Genomic DNA, 26,089 nt, shown 5'->3' on the forward strand with positions numbered 1-26,089 from the left:
GGGAGACCCAAACCTCGCCTCCCTTGGGATGCAGCAAGACTGGTTTCCAGGACAGTTTAGCAATTAATCATCCAAGAGCCAGATAGGCTGGCCTCAGGATGATTCTCTTCCCACCACCACTGCCAGGAATGTGTGGAACTTAGCTAGATGATGACCCTGAGAGGTGATCTCAGGCAAGAGTCACAGCATGATGGATGTTCCCTATGGTGGAAAAAAGTCCACAAATGAAGAGACCACAGGGCATCCTAGTACATCCTCTGCAAAATAACGTGGGGAAGGAAAACAGCTCTGCTGGTGATACTATATGGCAGAGCCTTCCAATCCAGTTGAGGGGGCAAAGGTTTAGTTAGGAACAGATCTGGAGAACTGAGCAGAAGCTGTCCATTCACTAAGAGGGAAGCAAGAGAGCAGGAGGCAGAGTCACCCTGGGAGTGCTTTCCAGAAGGAACAGCTACCCACTAGAGTTCATAGGTGTAGTTTGAAGCAGTACAGGGGCCTATAGGAGGAGAATGAGGCCCTTGGGATGGGCCAGGGCTGGGTAAGGGCGGGAGTGGGGCACTCACTTCTGCAGCACCGCCTGCCACTCTCCAAGCCGGGCACTGATGGGGAAGCAATGGACAGTGCCTTGGACCTTGGCACGCCACTCCCGCATGTAGTCCTCAATGTCAAACAGGAAGGGCTGCTGCCCAAAGTTGGCGTCCACAATCTCCCCAGGTGTCTGCAGGCCTACGGTGGGGTAGAGGTTGGCCTGAGGAGGAGAATGAAATGTCAGTTGGGCCCTGAGTGCAATGGGGCAGCAGGACCTCGCCTTACCTCTGGTGCAGAGAGGGAAGGCGCTGGCTCCTGCAGGCCACTACTCCGGCTTTGAGAGAATTGCAGTAAGGCTGGAGGAGGCAGGGCTAAGCCACATTCTGCCCACCTGCCTACCAGAGACGCTACTCCCCAAAGCTTCAGGAGAGAAAGCAAAAGAAAATCAAGCCAGGCTCAAAGTGGAGTCTCCTGCCCTGCATCAGAGGTTATGGTGTCCCCAAAGCCCAAGGTCCCCCTTTGGGGCTCATCCAGGACACATGGGAGGAAGGCCAGGCTCCACAACCCTGCAGGTGTACCCATAAAGATCTGCTACATGGGCATATAATGGCTCCTTTCAGAATGACCAAGGATCCCTTTGCCACAAAAAAAAGGAGTATATGACAGGGCAGGAAGGGATGCGGGAGACAGGAAAGGAAGGCGGGGAGGAGGAGAGCACGGCAAAAGGGGGTAGGTGGTTTGGACCCCCAGACGCTGGCAAAGGGTAAAGAGAGGCCACTGCCCTTCCTGTCAAAGGCTCACTAAGAGGAGGATCTTCTGGCCAGTGAGGTTTGGGCATGTCCCTCTGTGGGTGTGGGGCTCCCTGTTTTCCATTATACGCTGCCATGGCCAGTTTTTGCCAGATCACTCCCTCACTCAGTGCTTCCTGTGGCTCCCCATTGCTAGTCAAGTGTCTCGCCAGCCTCCTCCTCATTGTCACTGGGCCCCAGTCCTCTCTCCCACCTTCCATCCTCTGGCCATTTGTCTGTCATTCCTCAGTATCACGTGCTTTACTTTACTGAACACTGGGTTTACTGAATACTGGGTTCAGCCCACCACAACCTTGAATCCTAAGATCTCTAGCTTCCTTCCTTTCCCCTCCCAACCTCCATGCCATAGGCAAAGCCCACCCTCTCCAGCAAATCTTACCTATCAATGCCCTCAGTGACGCCCCCTACCTTGAAGCAGCCATACACTTTCTAGCACCTGATGACTGCCCACATTCATAGCTCTAAAACTAGACCATTCCCTAGCCAGGGTCAGAATTCTCCTGTCTGTTCTCTTTGCCTGAGACCACAGCCCCTCTCTGGTGCTTCCAGGTAAGGAGAGAAGGATTCTGATCTACAGATAAGAGTTTCTAACAGGATCTTGGGAGCTGTAGTCTGGGCTTCAGAAGGCCTCGCAGATACAAGGGCATTGCTAGGGCATCACAGGGGTGCTCAGGATCCCAAGGCTACCACTGGAGTCAGCAAACCTCTCCTCCTTCCAGAACCCAGCCAGGGTACACAGAGCCAGTCCAGGCTCCCAGAAGTCTGGGTGGAGGCCTTGCATGTGACGAGGCCTGTGATGACTCATAATAATTAAGGACTAGGGTGCAAGAGATGGGGATGAGTCCTGAACTCAGCCAACAAGAAACCTCACCCTTTTCTAAGAAAAGAAAACCCAACAAAGCTCACCTCTCTGGCTTGGGTGAACCTTGTACAGTAGCAGGCCTAGTCCCCTAGGGTAGTGGCCTTCCTCAGGGATCTCTGAGGAGTAGGCGCTGGGACTGGGCTCCAAGACAGTTCAAGAACAATTCTCTATACACCCCAGTCCACTGGCTGTAAGCCACACAGAACTGGCCCAGACTAGCTAAACCATGGAGCCACCCTCATCTCCACCCATGCCATCCCCCCAGCTGCCTTTGGAAATGCCACAGATCACTGTCACCTGCTAAAAGTCATGGAGGAAGACCAGGCCTTGCTGCTGGAGAGAGAGGAAGGCCAAGAGGTACCCCTACTGGTACTCTCAAGCTGACAGCATAGCATACATCCCTGTTTGGGGAAAGAGCCAGACTCCACACCCTGTACTTGCAGGTTCCACCATACTCCAACCCAGTTAGCCCCAAAGAGCCCAGAGGGAGAAGACCCAATAATAGTACTTACCGGGAGGTCTGTGAAGGCTATACCTGCGAAGGGAAAGAACAGAAATCAGGCTACTTGGTCTCCTACCCCTCTGTGCAACCACAGAAGGTCCATCACGATGGCTGGGGAGGGGCTGGTCACCACATCTCCCTATGATGGAGGCCAAGCATGTGCTAGGGCCTGGTAGGTTTAGACCTTGGCCTTCCATTTGCTGGGTCTGACTGGAAGTAAAGTCAAATACTTGAATATTCACTCATAGTTCTTCCACCCTCTCAGGGAAAGCCCACTAGGAAGGACTAAACTCAAATGATCTACCCTAAGGCCTCTTCAAGTCTGATCCTTCTTTTGATCCAAGATGTATTTATGGAGACTTACTGTGTATGCCAAGCCCTTTTCCATCCATCATCTCATCTGATCTGCATAACAGCTCTGGGGAGCAGGCTTTCTTATCCCCATTTTACAAATGAGGAAAGTAAACCTCAGAGGTTGAAAGATTTCCCAACAGTCATAAAGCTAGCTGAAGTGTTTGGCCTAGACTCATTCCTAGTCTAACACTCCAACATCCTAAGTTGACAGAGACAGCTGACAGAGACAGCTCTAGGTGGAGACAGGGAGGGTGGCAGCTGCCGATCTCCATCCCACACCCATCCAGAGTCTCTAGAAGTTTCAAGTTGACAAATGACCTGTGTACCCTCTGAACCCTTCTGCAAAGAGAAGGGGCTGTTCCCAGGTACCTCAGCCTTGAGTTGGAAGTGAGAAGGGAGGAAAGTGGGATCTCAAATAAATGAGCAGGGCAGGAACCTCAGAATATCCACCAGAACACTCATGTTCTTTAGAGTGAGAAATGACTCACGGCCAAAGGAGACTCTTCCAAGGACTCACAGCCCTCCCATTTTTAGAAAATTTCTTATGTCTTCTAGAAGCTCCTGAGCTTTTGGACTGACAAGTTTCTAAACCACTCCTTAGAGGTCCCAGTCTGCTCCCCTAACTCCTACCCAGAAGAGAAACCGAAACCCAGCAAGACAGAAGAACAGGTGAGGGTTTGATAATAGGTCTCCTAGTAAACCTGGGGTCAGAATCCTGACAGCCAACCAGCGTATACCACGCGCTTCCACTGTGCTGGGCCCCGGGCTCACTGCCCTACAAGGAACCATTTAATCCTCAGAACAACCTTGGAAGGTGTATACCATCTCTAACACTAGTTTACAGATTAAAAAACCAAGGTGCAGAGAAACTGTTTACATTCTTTGCCAGGTTATTATGCTCCTTAGGGAGGGAAGCTCATAAATTCCATGATCTACCTGCCTAAGGCCACTTCTCAGGCCCACATGCAGAGTGGCAGTCACAGAGCTGGCAGAATGGAATCTGTAAGCCCCTCTGCACCCATGAGAAGACCTCATGTCCACCCTCCAGGTCTGCACAGGAGCTGCCTTTGTGGATCTCAGTGTGGTCAGGCTGCTGCTGCTGCTACACTCCAGTTCAGGGAGAAGGCCCACAGACCCTGGAAGGAGGTCGAGGCTCCATCAGTTATTTGCAGTGTGACCCTGATCATTTACCCCATCTTTCTGAGCCCATCTGAAAAAAGGAGGGAAGATTAATCCTAACACTTAAAGAAAGAAAGGAGAAACTGACATACTTGGTGAAAGCTGCTTCAAAAACTATGAGGTCTTGGTACAAGCTGGCTGCAATTGTGCCACAGGGTAAGGCAATTGCCACATTTCTGGGCAGGGGATGACCTACCCTTGCTTGCCCAGATCTACCTCACAATGGCACTCAGGAAGGACAAGGCCTTGAGGTGCTTCCAGGAAAATGAGGAAAGAGGCCACTCCACCCCCTATTGCACTGGACAAGGGCAACCCTGCTCCCCCAGCCCTGCAGATCTCTGGGAGCCTCTGCAAGGCCAATGTAGTGGCAAAATCTGGGGAAAAGGTCAGGCAAAGATCCAGGATGCAAACAGAACATTCAAACTTGCTGATAAGAAGTGCTCTGAACCAAAGAGTCATAGGTCAGGGGTCAGCGAGGCTGAGGGTATAAAGCCTATAAGCACACAGAACTGTATAAAAATGCAAGTGCATGGACCACTTGTAGGTGAGACATCAGTATCCTGTCTCCATTCATTTGCTCATTCATCCTTCTATCAAGTATCTGCTGAGACCTCCCAGGAGCCAGGCCCTGAAAGTGCTACTGGCTCCATGCAACTAATAATTACACAGGCAACTGACCATTGACACAAAGGGCAAGTGCTATGACAGAGGAACGATGGAGCAAAGCAAAGGAGTGGGGAGGCCAGAGGCAGGAAACATAATTCTGCTTCTCTAAAGGGGAAAGGGTTAGGGTTCTGAGGTTAGAGAGCAGTGACTGATTCCAGGTGAGGCTCTGAAGCACAATATTGATAAGCTGGCTTGTGGAAAAGAAACAAGGTCATTAAAAGATTCACCAAGTTGGGAAAACTGGATGGCAACACATAGAAGAATGAAACTGGGCCACTCTCTTACACCATAGACAAAAATAAATGCAAAAATGGATGAAAGACCCAAATGTGAGACAGGAAACCATCAAAATCCTAGAGGAGAACACAGGGAGCAACCTCTTTGACCTCGGTTTGAGCAACTTCTTTTTAGATATATCACCGAAGGCAAGGGAAACCAAAGCAAACATGAACTATTGGGACTTGATCAAGATAAAACGCTTCTGGGCATCTGAGTGACTCAGTTGGTTGAGCATATGACTCTTGATTTCAGCTCAGGTCATGATCCTGGGGTCTTGGGACTGAGCCCCAAGTAGGGCTTCATGCTGAACATGGAGCCTGCTTAAGATTCCCTCCGCCCCGCCCTGCCCCACCCTGCTCACACATGTATGTGCACACACTTTCTCTTTCTCTCTGTTAAAAAAAAAAAAAAAAAAAAAAAAAAAGATAAAAAGCTTCTGCACAGCAAAGGAAAACAGTCAACAAAACTAAAAAGCAGCCTACAGAATGGTAGAAGATACCTGCAAATGATATATCCAATAAAGATTTAGTATCCAAAATGTATAAAAAACTTATCAAACTCAAAACCCAAAAAACAACCCAGGGGTGCCTGGGTGGCTCAATCAGTTAAGCATCCGACTTCAGCTCAGGTCACAGTCTCACAGTTTGTGAGATCAAGCCCCGCATCAAACTCTGCACTGACAGCGCACAGCCTGCTTTGGATCCTCTGTCTCCCTCTCTCTCTGCCTCTCTCTCTCAAAAATAAACATTAAAAAAAAATTAACTCATGGGAATGTAAGCTGGTGTAGCCACTCTGGAAAACAGTATGGAGGTTTCTCAAAAAACTAAAAATAGAACTAGCCTACGACCCAGCAATTGTACTACTAGTATTTATCCAAGGGATACAGGTGTGCTGTTTCGAAGGGACACATGCACCCCCATGTTTATAACAGCACTATCAACAAAAGCCAAAGTATGGAAAGAGCCCAAATGTCCAACAATGGATGAATGGATAAAGAAAATGTGGTACATATATACAATGGAGTATTACTCGGCAATCAAAAAGAATGAAATCTTGCTATTTGCACTACATGGATAGAACTGGAGGGTATTATGCTAAGTGAAATTAGTCAGAGAAAGACAAATATCATATGACTTCACTCATATGAGGACTTTAAGAGACAAAACAGACGAACATAAGGGAAGGGAAACAAAAATAATATAAAAACAGGGAGGGGGACAAAACAGAAGAGACTCTTAAATATAGAGAACAAACAGAGGGTTACTGGAGGGATTGTGGCAGGGGGGATGGGCTAAATGGGTAAGGGGCATTAAGGAATCTACTCCTGAAATCATTGTTGCACTATAGGCTAACTAATTTGTATGTAAATTAAAAAAAAATTAAAAAAAATTAACTTGGTTAAGAAATGGGCAGAAGACATGAAAAGACACTTTTCCAAAGAACACATCCAGATGGCTAACAAACACATGAAAAGACGCTCAACATCACTTATCATCAGGGAAATACAAATCAAAACCATGATGAGACACCACCTCACACCTGTCAGAACGGCTAAAATTAATAACACAAGAAACAACAGGTATTGGTGACTTTTTAAAATTATTTTTATATTATTTTTTTAATGTTTATTTTTGAGAGAGAGAGAGAGAGCAGGAGAGGGGCAGAGAGAGAGGGACACAGAGAATCCAAAGCAGGCTCCAGCTTCTGAGCTGTCAACACAGAGTCCAACGTGGGGCTTGAACTCATGAGCTGTGAGACCATTACCTGAGCTGAAGTTGGATGCTTAACTGACTGAGCCACCCAGGCGCCCCCATTTTTATTATTATGATCTTTGAGAGAGAGAGAGTATAAGAGAGCAGGGGAGAGGGACAGAGAGAGAATCCCAAACAAGCTCTGTACTGTCAGTATGGAGCCCGATGCAGGGCTTGAACTCACAAACCACAAGCTCATGACCTGAGCCAAAGTTGGGACACTCAACTAACTGAGCCATTCAGTCACCCCACAATACAAGAAACAACAAGTGTTGGCAAAGATATGGAGAAAGGAGAACCCTCTTGCACTGCTGATGGGAATGCAAACTGGTGCAGCCACTCTGGAGAACCGTAGGAAGGTTCCTCAGAAAACTAACAATAGAACTATCCTACAACCCAGCAACTGCACTATTAAGTATTTACCCAAATGATACAAAAATACAGAGTCAAAGGGGTACATGCACCCCTATGTTTATAGCAGCATTATCAACAATAGCCAAACTATGGAGGGAGCCCAAATGTCCATCAACTGATGATTGCATAAAGATGTGGTATATATACAGTAGAATATTACTCAACCATCAAAAAAAAAGAAAGAAATCTTACCATTTGCAACAACATGGATGCAGCTAGAATGTACTCTGCTAAGTGAAATAAATCAGTCAGAGAAAGGCAAATACCATATGATTTCACTCATATGTGGAACTTAAGAAACAAAACAGATGAACACATGGAAATCAGGGGGAAGAAGAGAGAGGGAAACAAACCAAAAGAGACTCTTAACAAGAGAGAACCAACTGAAGGTTGATAGAGGGAGCTGGGTAGGGAATGGGCTAGATGGATGATGGGTATTAGGAGGGCACTTGTAATGAGCACTGAGTGTTGTATGTGAGTAATAAATCACACTGAGTTCTACTCCTGAAACCAATATTGCATTGTACGTTAACTAAAATTTAAATAAATAAATAATTAAATAAATAAGGATTCACCAAGTAGTCTATTACTCCAAGTTCACTGCCTTTCTATTAGATTTTGTGATCTAGAAAATGCAGGGGACAGGCCAGATACATTTTTTTTAATCTTTATTTATTTTTGAGAGAGAGACAGACAGATAGACAGGCAGCAAGCATGGGAGGGACACAAAGAGAGGGAGACACAGAATCTGAAGCAGGCTCCAGGCTCTGAGCTGTTGGCACAGAGCCCGACGTGGGGCTCGAACTCACGGACCATAAGATCATGACCAGAGCCAAAGTCAGACACCCAACCGACTAAGCCACCGAGGCGCCCCAGGCCAGATACATTTTTTTAATAAGTTCTCTAATATCCTCGTGGACAAGACAGAAAACACAAGTTTCAAACTAACACAATAAAGTGATTCTTAATATATCCTGAAGGGCTCAAATCTCAGCCTGTCCTCCTCCATTATTTTTTATCAAGACCTTAATGAAAACATACATAAACATATTTATCAAATTTTAGGTTAACACAATGCTGACAAGGCTATCAAATATTTGGGAAAGAACAAGGAAGATCACAGAAGATCCTGACAGGCCAGAAAAATAGGCAACAGACTCCTACATGAAGTTTAAATATAAGCAGAGTGAGGTCTTGAAGGAGGTCTATACAACGCATGAAATAGGGAGAAAAGAGTTTAAAAAGAATGAGAGGGTTTGGGCTGACATTAAGGTGGCTGTGTTCCTTACGGAACTAGGGACCCAACTGACAAAGAGCTCAGAGGCTTGGCATGCATGTAGGGCCCAGATGAAGGAGCTGAAGGTGCAGAGAGGACAGCAGGGTATGTCCCAAACTTTTCATCCCATGGCAGGTGCCATGCTCCAAGCAAAGTGCGGACAACCTGGAGGGATGTGATGAGGGCAGGTATCCAGAGCAGAGGGGAAGGACCGAGACTGGGACAGGTACAGGGGGGCCTGGGTAAAGAATAAGAACCCACAACAGAGGCCCCTGGGACAGCAGAAAGAGAGCCAGGAAATAGCTGTAGTAAGAGAGCAGAGTGGGGATCAAGAAGACATCTTGAGACCTTGCCCCTAAATGCTTGCTCACCAGCTGGATGCCAGCTGGATGCAATTACAGCTAGGTGGCTATGGATTTCAGAGGAGGGTTTCTCTGGATATGCACCTGGGTCCCCTCTACAGTGTCTGTGCTATGCTCTTGGCTGCCCACTCTGGCATCTATCTGTCCTGTTGAGGAATGCTGACTCCTGGACACCCAGCCTCCAGCAAACCCAACTCCCACTCAGGTTCCCTAATTCAGCCCAGTTTCATCTCATGGAGAACCCACACAGAAGTTGTCTCTGTGGGGACTGACAGCCATCTTTTTACTGCCCCTCAGGCCAGGGATGCAGGCCTCCTAGAAGTTAGGCTTCTAAGTAAAATGTCCAATTCTCTTTCTAGACAAGGCCTGTGGCCAGCTTGGCTGGTACGGTTCTACCAGATCAGACCTCTGCAAACCCAAGCAGGCAAGCCCAGCAGTTAGGCACTACCTCAGGGCCACTGTGGCCAAAGGCTCCTCTCACTACTCAAGGACCATATACCAGTCAGCCTCAGTAGGACAAGGCATCACAATAGCCAATGTCCCTCTATCTCCCAGGCTTTTATCCTAAATCTCTTCACAGGTACAGGGTTGCTCTTCCAAGAGATCCTCCAGGGCCCCCTTTCCCTCCACTGACTGCTGCTCCTCCTGGGTCCTGATCCTGTTTGAAAGCACCACTATCCAGCCACTTTCCCATCCTCCTTTCTTGCTAGTGCACTGCATCTGTCACTAAAACCTGCTGGATCACCCTGGCCTTTATCAAGTTTGTTCCCCATGCCCTGCACACATCACAACCTCTTCCCCAGGCCCTCCCTCCAGTCAGTCCATCTTTTGCAGTTATACCAAAGGACCTTTTAAAATATAACTCTGTCCAGGTTGCTATCTGTTAACCAGTGAAAAGGCCAGAAGAGACCTCGCTCCACCTGATTCCAGCCTGTCTGTTTACCTCCTGTACTAGAGCAGATCTCCTATTGCTCGCTCCATAGCAACCAGCATCTTGCATGTTGGAAGGGCCAGGCAAAGTCAGGGCCCAGGCCACGCACAGGCAAACCCCGACCACTGTCAGGTATGTACTCGGGCCCCTCACACTTCTTATGAATGCCAAAACCTGTTCCAACAAGTGTCACACAGGCCAGGAGCATGACCATGACATTGCTACTTTCTCAGCACTGACCTTGGGCTTGATAATGCTGCTAAATGGATGGATTAACAAAGGAAGCACCACTGCTACCTTCCCTTCACACCTGGCAGGGCTCCAATGCCTGGAAATGGCTGCAGTTCCCCAGAGCTCAGGAGAGCATCAGTGGCATTGCTTTGGCTTTAAAGCCTCCCCTTAGGCCTCTCACCAACCAAAGTGGCTCTACAGGGCAGACCCTCTAAGGTCTCCTGTGCACCCACCAAGGCTGTGGCCATTCTTGGTGTAGAAGCAGGTGCTGTTGATGAGGTTGACACAGCAGCCAATCACGTCTCCTGTGGTGAATGTGGGACCGTAGGGCTGGCCAGTCCCAGAGGAGCAGAACGAATGCCCATCATCGCCGTGGTAACCATAGGAATGTTTATCCCAACCTGTTGGGGAAGAGAATAGCAACAGCTGAGTGGAGGTGCCTGAGACAGCCACAGAAGCCTGCCTGGGTCTGAGCCCTTCTCCCCAGCCTGCCAACACCTCAGTCAGTACTCTTGGACTCTCAGAGCTGACTGTGGACAGGTTCTGGCTACGCCAAAGGAGCAGTGACTCCAGCAGGTCACCACCCCTGAGTAGCTGAAGCAGTCAAGGGGGCCAACCTGTGGTTAACAAGAACCAAAACCATGACTGACCTGGAAAAGACTTACCAGAAGGCCATGCACACGGCAAGGAAGCGGTCAGAGAAAGTCTCATGATGGAGAGGGGGCTTCAACTGACCTTTCAGGGGTTTTTTTTTTGTTTTTAATGTTTTTAGTTTTATTTTTTAAAGTAGACTTCACACCCAGCAAAGACCCCAATGCAGGGTTTGAACTCACAACCCTGAGATCAAGATCTGAGCTGAGACAGGATGCCTGAGTGGCTCAGTCAGTTAAGCGACCATCTCTTGACTTTGGCTGAGGTCATGATCTCATGGTTCGTGAGTTCGAGGCCCACATCGGCCTCTGCGCTGACAGTGCAGAACCTGCTTGGGATTCTCTGTCTCCCCCCGTCTCTCTGCTCCTCCCCTGCCCGCTATCTCTCTCTCAAATATAAGTAAATAAACATTTTTTAAAGATTAAAAAAAAAAAAAAGATCTGAGCTGAGATCAGGATTCAGACACTTAACCAACTGAGCCACCCAGGGGCCCATGATTTATATACTTTAGATGGGTGGTTTTTACGGCATAAAATCTTATCTCAATAAAGCTATTAAGCACACACACACATATGTATTTGACTTTGTATATATTCACCTGGTGTCCTGAAACCTTGTAAAACTCACCAATTAGTTCTAGGAGCTTTTATGAAGATTCTTTGGGATTTCTAAACATACTGTCTGAGAAATAAAAACAATTGTATTTTTGCTTTCTACTCTGCATGTCTTTTATTTCTTTTTCCTGCCTGAATAGAAATAGTGAGAGCAAAAGTGACACCTCTGAAGTGCACCACACTTTGGTACAGGGAAAAGAGTGAAAAAGGTCATTCCGGGAAGAAGTACAGTAAAGTCATGAGCACAGGTGGGACCAGAGGGTGTGAGCTACAGAGGGACCTGCCTGCCTGCCTGCTTGGCTAAGGAATAGGAGTCGAGCTCACAGAGCCATGGCAAGCCAGGACCCACACAGGGTAGGCAAGCCTGACTGGCTGACAAGCAGGTCTGCTCCCCAAAGTAGCCGCTCCAAATAGCTTTCCTAGCCTCTGCTGCCTTCTTGGGGTCTGAGCAGCATGCCCATGTCAACATACTTAAGCACATCCTTCCCCTCCCCCCACCCCCAAGTGGCATGGGTAGATGTTCTCCTCTGGTAGGGAAGCTCTCTCCAGAGGGGCAGAGTGCTTAAGGATCTGAGTAGCTCACAAAGAAAGGCAGGGTTCAAACATTCTCAGTGTGTGTAAGTATGTGTGTGGTGAGGAAAGGCGGGTAGGGAGAGGGTAGGGAGGTATGAGCAGGCTGTAAGCAAAGGTATGTGGGTGAAAACAGATGGATGACAGGGCCATTGTTTGGCATGGGAGATACAGGACAAGGCTGGAGAGGTAGAACTGACCACACCCTGGAACCCAAACTCTGCCCTGCATTTGGACTGGTGAGCTCAAGGGCAAGGTGTCCTTCATAATCACAGTATCCATCCCAAGCCTTGTATACCCTGAGCTTTCATGTCTTTTCAGCCAGGAACCCTGGTTCCTGGTTAAATGAAGCTTCCCCAGAACCCACAGTGGGCAGCAGGCCAAAGCTGAACGGCTCTCACTAGCAGGTACAGGACCTAGAGACCTGCTGCTCCCCTCCTAATAGCTTTCCACCAATCAGAAGGAAACTATTGTGAGAACTGCCCAGAGCTGGCTTTAGAAAGCCCAAGGTCTGGAGCCAGGCTCTGTTCTCACCTTTCCCATTCTCCAGAGACACTGGGACTGCCTGGCTCAGGGGATAAGGTGCTGCTCTGGGCACCAACCCAACTTCTAAGCTCCTTAACCCCAAGGGTGGGTGGGGCCTTTCTACTGCTGGTGAGTACACAGATCATTTGGCCTCAGGGAAGCAGCTCTCCTCGGGCACAGGGATGCCCACTGCTGCCCTGAGAGGTAGGATGATGAGGCTACCATAGGCAATGCCTCTCTCAGGCTTCAACACAGGAGGCTCTATGGCTCCTGGCAGCAGCAGCTGCAGTAGCAGCCGCTCCTCTGGGCCACAGAAGGCTACAAATGAAGGGGTGCCAGCTGAACAGCAGTGAGGACCAAAGTGACAATCATCCCTCTAGGTCTGGCTCAGATTGTACTTGGTGACCCTGGGCATGCCCACCAGCTTCCCCTGCCTCAGGATCCACATCCACATGCCACACCAGTCACAGAAGGCCTCCCCTGGCTCCCCTCCTAGATCCTCCAGACGGAGCACAAGGGCTTCCCACATGCAACACAGTCACTGACCACAACATGACAACCTGTTAAGAGAGCAGCACAGCAATAACCCTGTGTGTGTGGCACAACAGTTACTGCCACTTCCACCTCATCAAGAGACTGGGGGCCTTGGTCACCAGCCCGCAAAGCTGAGAAATGGTTGAAATGGGATTTGACCAAATCTTCAGATTCCAAAACCCACATCCTTCCTGTCATGTGTCTTGTCTCATTTGAGGTGGTAACCACTCAGGCAGTAAAACTGTCCCCAAGCCCCTATCCCATCACCAGAAGACAGTGGTCAGATGCACTGGTTTTAAGGAGCTGTGGACCTGGGATTTCTGACTTGCAGTGAGTCAGGCCAGAAATGGGGCAAGGCCCAGACCCCAGCCCTAGAGGAAGACAAAGGTACTGGTGCCTCCTGTCTGAAGGCTACAGCTGGCCGTCTCTGCTCTCCAGGGAGGCCCCACCTTCCCACCTCACCAGGCAGCCACAGCCAGCTGACGAGAACACACACTTCCACCCAGTGCCCACTGAAAAAAGGCTTCCTAAGCACAAAGCCCCGCTTCTCACATATAAAGAACATACATATGATCCAGCCAAAGATAGCAGCACTTGACTTTAGGCCACAGGCCTGAGTTCTCAGCATGGAATCCCCCAGGATGGGCTGCTCTGCTATAGAGCCCTACAGCTACTAGAGACCAAACTTTGCTCCAGGGGCCTGGGATGCCAGGGGCAGAGGTGTGGCTCTCCTCAATGCTGCTTGAGCAGAAAAGATTTCCCTAAAGACAAGCCCACCACTCACCACCTCCTGAGGCCATGTGGCTGTGGGAGAACACTGCCCAGGAAAGCCACTGCCCATTCTAGCCCTCCCCAAAGAATCCTTAGGGAGAGCTGCTTGCTGTCCTATGCGCCCTCTCAGAACCATGCCCACAGCTGCTCATGCCCACTGGGTCCTCCCTTTGTGCCAGTGCATCATGATCCAACCCCAACGCTTGCTCCTTTGTTTTCCATAACATTGTTTGGTTCCCCCCTCCCCCTAGCCCTGGCACACTGCTCACATCCCTGATCAATCCTGAATCCTACTGAACCTTTCCAGTCACCAGTAGTTACTTGTCCTGGGACTGTCCCTGTCTATCTTCCTTGGCCAAGACAGGAGTTCCCTGACGCAGGGTCTACATGATCTCATCACAAGTTCCTCCAGTGCCCAGGACGTCAGGAGTCTGAGAGGTGGTACACATGCATATACACACGTCTGTGTGTTTGTGTGTAGTGACCAGTCTTAGCCCATTTCTCTCTCACACAAGGATGACCCTGCATGACAGATTTTGTATACAGATTTTACTGGCTAGAAGGTACAAGACTTGAACTAGAAAATTTTCCTTGTTTTAGCTTTCTCAGATTGAGGCGGTAGTTACTCTAACAATTTTAATAAAAATGTAGCCATGTGATCCATCAAAAATAGTGAAATTGCCCAAAAGAACCAGTTCCTACTTAAGTCAATGACTGAAGGATATCTGGAAGCTATTTTTGTTGCCATGTATAGGAGCTCAATAACTGTCACCAAAACAACAGAGGCTTACATTTCCAAAGACCTAATACAGAAATTTAAGTATTTTGAATAGTTTTCTTCAAAAATAAACTATGTAATTATTTTGACAAAAACTACCATAGAGCTATAAATATGGATTTTAAATTAAAAAAAAAAAAAAACAAAACCTGAAGAGCTTCATAAAAAAAAAAAAAAAAAAAGTATTTACTTAGAATTGATTTAAGATTCACCATCATCTTGGTTTGTCTGGAAAATAGGTTAAGTTTTCCTGTTTTTGTTTTCAATTCCCAAATCACTTACCATTTATATAGATTTACCCAGAGGAAGAAAATGCATAGTCCCTGTCATACACTGAGTAAGGCTTCCCAAAGATGTCCATGTCCTAATCCCAGAACCTGTGAATATGCTATCTTAATGGTACAAAAGATTTTGCAGAAGTGATTAAGGCTCTTGAAATGGGAGAGTGGATTGTCCTGGATTATCTGGATGGAGAAGCAATGCAATCACAAGGGTCTTTGTAAGAGAGAGGCAAGAGGGTCTAGTCAGAAAAGGTGATGTGAAGGCAGAGAGAGACTGGAAGATGCTACACTGTTGGCTTTGAAGATGGAGAGATGGGGACACAAGTGAAGAAATGTAGGTGGACACTAGAAGCCAGAAAAGGCAAGGAAGCAGATTCTCCCCACAGAGTCTCTAAAAAGAATGCTACCCTGCTGACATCTTGGTTTTAGGACTTCTGTCCTTCAGAACTGTAAAATGATTATTTTATTTATTTATTTAAAGATTTTGTTTTTAAGTAATCTCTACACCCAACGTGAGGCTTGAACTCACAACTCCAAGATCAAGAGTCCAATGTTCTACCATCTGAACCAGCCAGATGCCCCTAAAACAATTACTTTAAGTCATTATTATTATTACAGCAGCAACAGAAAACCAATATGGTCCCTTATAGCTATAGAAGAACCTACTGAGCATCTGGAACGATCAGTGTAAAACAATCAACACCTCAAGCTCCTTGTCTCTTGCTCCTCAAAGTGCCATGAAGTTAAAAGCTTTTCCAAGAAAATCACAGGCCTATAATGTATCTTCATTCGGAGCTATCATTTTTATAACCGATATTTTTTCCAAACACAATTAAATACAGAAAGTATGTACAGAAAGTGTTTATGTATGCATATGAAAGGCAGCCTGGGGTGAAAAACGGAATGTTATACACCTCATTCAGTAATAACAGCTGTGGCAGCAATTTGGTTTAGGGCCACTGTGCTACCTTCTCATTCTCTGGAAAGGAAGAGCAACCAACCCACTTGCCACCAATTAGCTAACAAAGGCCTGCCTATTCCATGGAGCTGACAAACGGGGTGGTGGGAGGTGGAAAAGCAGCAGAGAACACATAATATATAAGTAAACCAATAAGCAAACAAGAAAACACCTGGTAGATAAAACATGCTCTGAAGGAAACAAAGCAAGGTGATGGGCTAGAAAAGCGAGTGGGGATAGGGACTAACTGGGATGGAGTAGTCAAGTTAGTCTTTGCCGAGGAGTGATCCCTAAGCAGAGGCATGCTTGATGAGAAAATCAGAAACAAGAACTTCAGGCACCTGGGTGGCTCAGTCGGTTAAGCATCTGACTTCAGCTCAGGTCATGACCTCAAGGTTCGTGAGTTCAAGCCCTGCATCGGGCTCTGTGCTGACAGCTCAGAGCCTGCTTGGGGTTCTCAATCTCCCTCTCTCTGCCTTTCCCCTGTATGTGTGCGCATGCACTTCCTCACTCTCTCTCTCTCTCAAAATAAATAAACATTTAAAACGAAAAAAGAACTTGAGGGGTAAAGTGAATGAGCTCAGCATGTCTGAAAAACAGGAAAAGGCGGCCAGTTGGGCTGGAGCAGAGAGAGATTTAAGAAGACTGGTGGCAGAGCTGACAGGACTCCCTGGATGTGTGTGCTGCTGGTCTGAAAGCGAACAAGGATGCCTCCCAGGTTTCTGTCCTGGACAAAAGGGTGAATGGTAGTACCACCTACTAACAGAAGGAGCAGGCCTTTTGGACATATTAAGTTTGAGTAGGTGGGTGGCTATACAAGGCCAGTGAAATGACTGTGGCTTATCCCAGACACTCAAAATTGTGATGGGGAACACTCATGAAACAAACAGCATAAACAGAAAATTTTAAATGAAGTCAATGGAGGATTTTCCTACCGTGTTGTCTTGATACAATGGCTTCCTGTTTTTCCTTCTGGTGAAAAATTCAGACCAAAGACTAGAAAGGGCAGAGCAAACACAGAGCAAGGCACTAGATGCTCAAAATAGAAGAAGAGATGTTAAAGGGCACGAAGTTACTCTAAGCGGATTAAGTTACCCCGCTCTCAATGAAACTTCTCCCCAGGCCTTGAGAAGCTGTACAGCAGAAAGGAGCAGGTACTTCTCCTGCCATTCTTGAGGAATCAGGCAGACAGGAGACAAACCAACAAGGCCAAGGTCAAATTGCCATTGCACATTCTGTAGATAGTCTGTGGTTGTCAGTCTCAATCTAGGGTACTGCAGAGGGCAGTCTGGCCTCTATTAGAAAGAGACACTATCACCCTTGGTGGTAGGGCAGCAGTATGGCCTGAAAGCCTTCTGCAGTCTGGTCCTGGATACAGCCCTGTCCCTCCAAGATGGCAGTTCCTCGGCAGTCACTCACTTCCTTGGACCTAGGTTCCCTTCTCTACCAAGTAAGGTGGGAGCAATTAGCGTGGTCAAAGAGCCCTAAGATCTACTTAGAAGAAACACTGAGTCTCTAACCAATCAGCAGGTACAATAATCCCCATCTGAAGGTTGAGAAAACTGAGTCACTGCGAGGCTACATGAAGGCTTGTGGTCTTGTAGATAACATTCTCAGAAGCTCAATTCTCCTTTCCTCTGAGGGACATTCAGGTGTGTACCAAGCAGGTACCCACAAGGGTGAAGCTACCACCTCCTCCTTCTTGAGGTGGCCCACAATTCAATCTCAGGAAAAAGGAAGATGCTCTGAAAGTGGAACAGTGTGAGTTCCTCAAAGACTGGGCTCCATTAGAAAACACTTCACGTAACCCCTACAAGGTTTCTGAACTCCAGATTTGGCTGACCTGTCCAACACTACTCCCTACTGGTATCTGGATGAGTTCCATCCTGGGCACAAAGCCTCCTGTCACCCCTCCCCCAAGGCTGCAAGAACAAGCAGTAGGGTAGGTGAACAAGGAGTGCTAGGATTTGCCTGCCAGCCCCCTTTCTTTAGGGGATAGTACTCACCTTCTCTTAAGAAGTACCCCCCCACCCCCACACCAATTCTGTCTCCAGGGTGGACTACTAATCCTAGTAATTCCTCCTCCCTGACCCAAACTGGATCAATAAGAGATCTTCCTGATTTTTCTACAAGGATGCTGGGAGGAGAGTGGGTCTCAAAGCTCTGTGCTGCCATTGTTCCAATCTTATGTTGAATGCCAGTTTGACAGACTAAAACTATTAAGCACAAAGCAGGTGAAAGAGACAGAGAAAGAAAGTCCAAGACAGCATTTGAATCCCTGAGACCTCACTCCTCTGTTTGCCCTGCCTGAATTCTGGCTGACCAGCTGGTTAGAGATGGGTTTCTCTCCTTTTTGTTTTTTTTTCTTTTTTAAATCATTTTATTTATTTAAGAGAGTGGGAGAGAGGGAGAGAGGGAGAGAGGGAGAGGGAGGAAGAGCAAGCTGGGGAGAGGGAGAGGGAGAATCTTAAGCAGGCTTCAGGCTCAGCACAGAGCCTGATGCAGGGCTCGATCCCATAACCCTGGCATCATGACGTGAGCTGAAATCAAGAATCAGACACTCAACCAAGTGAGCCACCCAGGCGCCCTGGGCTTCTCTCCCTTGAAGCAACCAAAGTTCTCTGGCTATCGGGGCCACATCTAAGCATCTTTTTGTTCACCTTGCATAACACCTGGCCCAGAGTACATGCTCAAGAAATGTTTGTTGAAATAAAAAGGGAAATGTAGTCAAGGGCTGGCAAGAAGCCTGAAATACAAGACTGTCAATGATCAGACCATATTGTGACACACTGCCTGTGGGCAATCCTAGGCTTGAGTGTAAGGAGTTTTGTTGTCATTTTTCTTTGTAAGAAAAGCAAAGCAATTAGAGCTGTCTGCCTGCATCATGCCCCCACTTACACAGACTAATGATGAAGCTACTTCTGGGTCCTGGCAAGAGGACTACCGATAGGCTGGAGACCTGGCTCTACACCTGGGTAAGTCATTTAACTTCTTTCAGTTTTCTCATCTATGAAACAAGGAAGCAGATGTAAATACCTCTGCCAGCTCTGGAAGAGTCCATGGTTCTAAGTCCCCTTCCCCATTAAGAGTGTCCAGCAGCTATGGTCACTCCCACACCTCTGGGTAAGCCTCCCCTCCACCCCACCACCCTCTGCTTCAGAAGAGAACCCCAAACAGAACTTCTGGACCCAAAGTCAGCAGCTTTCTAAGTTGGCAGCAGGAGCAATCACCCTCTTTGGATGGGCTTGGTGTGAAGCTGGGGTGATAGGCCCGGGAATGAGAGTTGTCACATTTATCACAGGGCTGGAACGAGCTGTCTGAGAGGACAATGAGAGGTGAGGGCCAGAAGAAAACAAGGGGGCATAGCTGCCTGGACCACCACACCCTCCTGTAGGAAGTCAGATCCAGGTGTCTCTGAGTCAGAGGATAGCTGAGACCATACAATGGGGAAAACACTCTGACAGAAGAGCCACCCAACTAATCATTCTTCCCTCTCCAAAGAGAATGAGCCTTGACACTCCCAGAGAGAACGAATGGGTAGCCAGCCTATGGGTGCCCACACAGAAAAGCCTACCCCTTGCCATGTCAGACACCTATTAGATGCCAGTGATGCAAGGGGAAGCCAAGCCACATTTGGGCCAGGGAGCCCTAGGTGCCCACTTCCGATGTTCTGGCACCACCCACTTCCCCTTCCATGATCACTCAGAGGGGAAGTCTCTATCACAGAAGTGTGGGGGCGGCTGAGGAAAGGAAATGGTTCATCATCTTGGCACTCCCAGATGCCATCCCTGGTTACAATGACCTGGAGGTAGAAGACTCCCATGGGGGTGCCAGGGACTCCAACACAATTGCTCCAGGAGCCCACCCACTGCAACTTCCATCTGCCAGGACATGTCAGGGGCCTTAGTCCCAAGAAGCTAGCAATTGGAGAGGACTCCCACTGCCAAGTAGAAAGACTTCTTTCTGCATCTTCAGCACATTAACACAGAATCTTGGAAGGGGGCTGGTGCTGTGCCTGCCCAGGAGGTTCTAGTCCTGGCCTGTGGCTAGCCAGCACACAGAGTCTAGCCCACGCCTCACAAAGTAAGCCTGAGCCTTGGCCTCCATGCCACCACGGCAGCCATCTCTCCCGAAGAAATGGGTCCCAGTCACCATTGGGCTTTGGGACTAGACAGACTTGGGTTTGAATCCCAGTTCTATCACTTGGCCCGCTGAATTCTCTTGACTGAACTCTTTCAGGGTTGGTGAGAGAATTAAACAAGAATGGCTAGGGAATACCAGCCCAAAGGAGGCACTCACCCTCGAATTTCTCTTCCCTCTCCATTTCTAATACCAGTTCCATGGTGAATCCTAGGCACTTCAGACTTCATACTTCCTTCTTCCCTGAGGAAGCAAGCAGGGATGGAACTGGTCACCACCCACCTCTCCTAACTAACACCCAGCAATGGCAGCCCCAGGCCTGCTCCACTCTTGCCTGTCCCCGGTTTCCCAGGGAGGCCATCTGGCCTTCAGAGCACTTGACAGAGCTCAACAACCATCCCCGGTGGCTCTCAAAATGTCACTTATGAGACTGGCTATGGAGGAAAGGTGCTGGACTAGCTTGGCCAGGGTGCTTATTGAGCCTGGGATTGCTGTAGAGAGAGCACATGTGCCTTGGGAGACCTCCTGGCAGGGCTGCTTCTCAAAGATGGTCACTTCCTCAGAGGCATCCCTCCCTGGAATCCATCAGATAAATGCTTTTCCCCAAACCTCAAGTATCTTTAAAAAATATGATAGGATCCACTGCCTGGAGCAGCTCAGCAATGGACAATGGGAAAGCAAAAGAGATCTTTTCACTCAGCAGACAGTGCAGTGACATTACAGAGGGTCCATTTTGGTACTCACATGGCTGTTACCCCAAGCTCTCAGAACCATGGAACCAAGGAACAGGATCCACACAACCCTAGGGCTATGCCTCTGGCGGCTCCAGGCCAGAGGGGTCAGGGATACCCTGGGGGTCTGCTCAGCATGGAAGTCAAGGTAAGGAGAGCAGGAGAAAAAGGTTCTCTGCAGGTAGGTAGCTGGTGACACCAGGGACTGATACCAGGTGGAGCTTGCCCTCGCAGGGGTACCCAGGCCCTATACTGAGATAGGGACAGGTGTCAGCTCAAAACCATGGGCAAGGTGAGAGACTACATAGCCAGCACCTGCATAAAAGCAGCCTTCCATGAGTCATACCTTTTCTCTACCCCAAAAGAAACAGATACCTGATGGCCAGGGGAGGCCCAGAAAAGCCAGGACGGGTATTGCTGGGTCTGGCTAGAATATGGCTCAAGTAGTATCTGCCATATCTAACAGAGCTACCGGCCTGTATCTCAGGATCCCACAGGACAGGCTAGGTCTGTCATCTACTATGCTGAATCAGGCTATGGAAAGGTGTAGCACTGTCCCACAAGACTGAGGAGCAAGCTCAGCTCTGAGACCTTGGTATCTTTCCTCTGGAGCCAGGTTTGGCTTCTCCTTGTCTCCACTGAACTTCTTTTGAACCTCAGGGGAAAGTCAGTGGATGGGTGACCCTTGGTAGTGTAGGAGCCTGTGACTTTGCACACATTGCCAGATCCTGAGAGACGGCATGTGCAAAACCCTTCCCAAAAAGAGACTCAGGCATAGTAGTACAGTATTTCCAGGACCCCTAGATACAGATTCCTGCCCAACACTAGTAAGGCAAGGGATTGAGCAGTAACTAGTCTACACTCAGCTCCACCCTGATGTGGCCCCAGGCTCCAACCACACCAGAGGACACTTGAGAATCTCTGTTTTCAGACACTGACAAACTCAGGTTTCAGAGCTGGCCCTTCTGCTGTCGATGAAACCTGTTACCTCAAAGAACTTAATACAGGTCTTCCTGTGAGTGAGAAAAGAGGCCCACAGAAAAGGACCATGATTCAACTGGCCATGGGGCCAAGGCCACTGCTGGCTCAGGAAGGAGTGGCAGGGAAGCAGAGAGCCTCTTACATGAAAGCAGCTCTGCAGTAGGGACTACGGTGGGTCTTAAAGCACTGGCACCATTAACATCTATGGAAACCACCAGGGATTTTGTACAGCTACCTGGCCCTTGAGCCCCAACTGTCAAACCACCCTCTGCTCTGGACTTCCCAGTGGAACGTGGGTATCTACCCCTCCACTCCCCTCCAGGTCACTTTCCAAGGATATCTCAGACAGAGACAAAACAAAATGATCAAGGCAGTGAGGGGCTGGGCAGCACCATGCACACAAACCCCAACCTATTCTTCCCACAGCTGCGGTCCTGAGCAGCTGTTCCCCTGGTTTCAGAGAATCTCCTGGCTGCCTGACTTTTCTAGGCAGGGCTACTTTGAGGCACCTTATAGGCTTGAACTGCAAGGCCATCACCAGTCAGCCTCTTCCCTTTACCAGCCTAAGCTGGTACTCACTTGGGAGGCTTGTATGGTATCTACAATCATGCCAGTGTTGCAGAGGACTATTCCCAGGTGCTCTACCAGGGTTAGGAGAAGGCACACCCAGATTTCCAGTGGGGCTTTGATGGTTCAATTCACCCAACTGGACTCACGGAGGGACTGAGCAAAGCCACTGCTATTGATATTTGCTCTGAATAGGCACCTTATGCTGCAAGATACGAGGGCAGAAAGAAAGGATATTGAACACCTTGTTACTTATTGTCAGTGCCTGTCACACTGACAGGGGCTAGCCTCTGTACTTGTGAACCTGGCACAAACACCCATGTTCTGCCCTCTTCTCTGCTATCTGCTGTTCCTCTCCCATGACACGTGCAAATGCGAAATATCAGCTGTTTGCAGAAAGTGTCCCACCCAGTAGAATCAGGCCCCAGCCACAGAGATCAGGACACAAACAGTCCCAGGGACATGCTCCTAACAGACCATTCAGGGCAGGCTTAGGCAAGGCAAGCCCTAGGTGGGGGAAAAGATGCTTACTTGAACATGACCATCCTGTGGGAGCAAGGCACACAGTCCCCTTACTACCCTCCAACCCCCCTACCAGGGCTTCATTGCAAGGTGCCATCTGCTTCAGGAGACATGTTCCCCCACCCCCAGTCCCCAGCTGTGGTTCTTCTAGCTGCTTCTTTTACAACAGTTCAAAGAAAGTGTGCCCCAAGGGTTCTCCTTTGTAGGATTGCAGTAATTAAGGTAATATATGCCACACCAAGAAAACACCTACCTCCTCCACAGAAATGGCAAGGAGGAAATTATCAGCTGCCCAGCTATGAGGCAGATGGGGCTAGGCACAAAAGGAAGATCTATCCCATCCTCACCCCCCTCAAAGCACCCAAGATTAGAAGCAGCCCAAAACTCTATCCACAACCCTGACTTTTTCTCCTTGCTTCTTCAATCCAGGGATCCCAGTCTATGCTGCTTGCTGCCAGCTCAATGATGGGAGGGTTGGGCTGCAGGTACTCACCTGCCTCTAGATAGATCATCCTGCCCTGCTTTCAAGGCATTTGGCCAAGGATTCTGACATTCTTATTTTGGACCACAAGTGTTCCTTGGTTTCACACTTAACAGTGGCCAAAAAGTCTTACAAAAGGTAAACATCAAAAGTTCCACATCTTCCAACAGAAACTTCTAACCATGCAAGCTAAGGCATGTCCATATGCTCCTGGGAAAGTCCGACCACCACAATCTCATACAAGAGGTACTCTCTGTTATCATCTGCCCCAGGGCTAAGTGAGACCCCTAGAGTGGCTATTCTCTACTCGTGACAGCCCTAGAGGCAAAGATGTCCTGGCTGAGCCAGTAAAGGAAAGCCTACAAGAAAATACTTGAAATACCAACTTCCTGACTTTGTTTGCTGTACCATCTTCACCCTCCATAATTCAAGTCCAGCTAGCAGGTACTAAACATGGTTACTCAAATACAGAAAACACAAGCACTGACAGAAAATACTGTTTCAATTACATCTAACTGTACTCTGATATACAAACATTTGAAAACTTTATTTTTAAAAAAAATTTTTAAATGTTCATTTTTGAGAGAAAAAGAGAAACAAAGCATGAGTGGGGGAGGGGCAGAGAGGGAGACAGAGAATCCGAAACAGGCTCTGAGCTGTCAGCACAGAGTCTGACACAGGGCTCGAACCCACAAACCATGAGATCATGACCTGAGCCAAAGTCGGATGCTTAACTGACTGAGACACCCAGGCACTCCTGTAAAAAAAATTTTAAATGTATAGATACTTTCTTCCTCAGGTAGAAAAAAATACTTTTTTTTCAATTACAACAAAAGCTAACATGCATGCTCCCCCTTTTTTTGAGGGGGGGAAAGCGGGGGAACTAGAAAGCCCCCCCTCCCCCCACCCCATGCATATGGGATAGGGAAAGAGGGACAGGAAGGAAACTTAGGCAGGTTCCACACTCGGGACAGAGCCCGAAGCAGGGTGAGATTATGACCTGAGCTGAAATCAAGAGTCAGACACTTCACTGACGGAACCACCCAGGTGCCCCAGTACCCCTCTTTTTATCAGGCACTATTCTAAGCACATTATAGGAATTAACTCACTAAATTCTCATAACCATTCCATATAAGAGTTAAGTACTAATATCACTCCCATTTTACAGATAAGGAAAACTGAGCACAGAGAAGTTAAGTAACTTATCTCGGGATGCCAGGATACAAATGCAGAGGGTGGCTCCAGAGTCCATGCTCTTAACCACTGAGTTACATACTGCTCCACAAGCTGACCACAACCCTAAAGGTCTGTTTCCTCACATGACTAAATGTGAGCCTATAGTGGTTCAACAACACTGAGCCCTAACATACAGAGAAGATGTAGTGTGTGTGTGTATACGTACATACGTATATGTATGCATATATACATACACATACATATACACACACAGATGTAGTGTACGTGTGTATGTGTATATATACACATACAGTACATACACACAATGGAATATTACTCAGCCATCAGAAAATGAAATCTTGCCATTTTTAATGATGTGGACAGAACTAGAATGTATTACGCTAAGCAGAATAAGTCAGAGAAAGACAAATATATGATTTCACTCCTATGTGGAATTTAAGAAACAAAACAGATAACATATGGGAAGGGGGAGAAAAGAAAGGAAAAGAAGCCACAAGAGACTTTTTAATGTTTATTTATTTTTGAGGTGGGGGGGAGAGGGGCAGACTGAGAGGGAGACACAGAATCCAAAGCAGGCTCCAGGCTCTGAGCTGTCAGCACAGAGCAGGGCTCGAACCCATGAACCACGAGATCATGACTTCAGCCAAAGTCAGACGCTTAACTGACTGAGCCACCCAGGTGCCCTGACCACAAGAGACTCTTAACAATAGAGAACAAGCTGAGAGTTGATGGAGGGTGGGAGATGGGCTAGGTGGGTGATGGGTATTAAGTAGGGCATTTGTTGTGATGAGCACTGGATGTTATATATAAGTAATATATATTAACACTGTTAATATTAACTAAAATATTAAAAAGTTAAAATTAAAAATACTTCTTGGACATCAAACAAAAAGAAAATAACAAGTATTGGCAAGGATATAGAAAAGTCAGAATCGGGGTGCCTGGGTGGCTCACTTAAGCATCCGACTGTTGGTTGAGGCTCAGGTCATGATCTCACAGTTTCATTGAGTTCAAGCCCCAAGTTGGGCTCTGTGCTGGCAGCATGGAGCCTGCTTGGAATTCTCCCTCTCTTCCTCTCTCACGGTTCGTGGGATCGAGCCTCATATCTGGCTCCGCGCTGAGAGTGTGGAGCCTGCTTGGGATTCTGTCTCCCACTCTCCCTGCCCCTCTTCCACTCACGCGCGCTCTCTCTCTCTCTAAAAATAAACAAGGGGTGCTGGGTGGCTCAGTCAGTTAAGCGTCTGACTTTGGCTCAGGTTATGATCTCACAGTTCATGAGTTCGAGCATCACAATGGGCTCTGTGCTGACAGCTCAGAGCCTGGAGCCTGCTTTGGATTCTGTGTCTCCCTCTCTCTCTGCCCCTTCCTTGCTTGCACTCACTCTCTCTCTCTCTCTCTCTCTCTCTCAAAAATAAACATTAAAAAAAATTTATTAACAAAATGGATTCAATTAATCTAAAAGATGATGGAGATTTTTTATAGGTTTTGATAATTAATCAAAATCATAGCCATTTTCCTATAAAGAGAATCACAGATGGCCAAAGCACAATATACTGAAAGTGATGCCACAAGAAAGTTACGTGAACAAGCTAACAAGACAGGAAGGGAGTTTTTCAAAAAAGTCCTCCCCCAAAGATCACTCAG

General features: G+C 47.8%; 1 protein-coding gene across 7 annotated transcripts in view; it reads right to left on the reverse strand.

Moving 5' to 3' along the window:
• Positions 1-26,089, reverse strand: part of RANBP10 (RAN binding protein 10) — a 64,313-nt gene that overhangs the window by 10,284 nt on the left and 27,940 nt on the right. For 3 of the 7 annotated variants that reach the window (XM_060650440.3, XM_078438885.2, XM_060650443.3), the window contains 3 exons: positions 10,378-10,545; positions 2,712-2,734; positions 564-748 (listed from right to left, as the gene is read on the reverse strand). In XM_060650440.3, coding sequence (XP_060506423.1) covers positions 564-748; positions 2,712-2,734; positions 10,378-10,545 — 376 coding nt within the window. Of the gene's footprint in view, positions 1-563; positions 749-2,711; positions 2,735-4,326; positions 4,437-10,377; positions 10,546-20,125; positions 20,210-26,089 lie in introns of those variants that run through there. The other 4 variants (XM_060650442.3, XM_078438886.2, XM_060650444.3 and 1 more) reach the window with 3 other exon arrangements.

The sequence above is a fragment of the Panthera onca genome, chromosome E2 (genome assembly GCF_046562875.1).
Source record: "Panthera onca isolate mPanOnc1 chromosome E2, mPanOnc1 haplotype 2, whole genome shotgun sequence".
NCBI lineage: Eukaryota > Metazoa > Chordata > Mammalia > Carnivora > Felidae > Panthera > Panthera onca.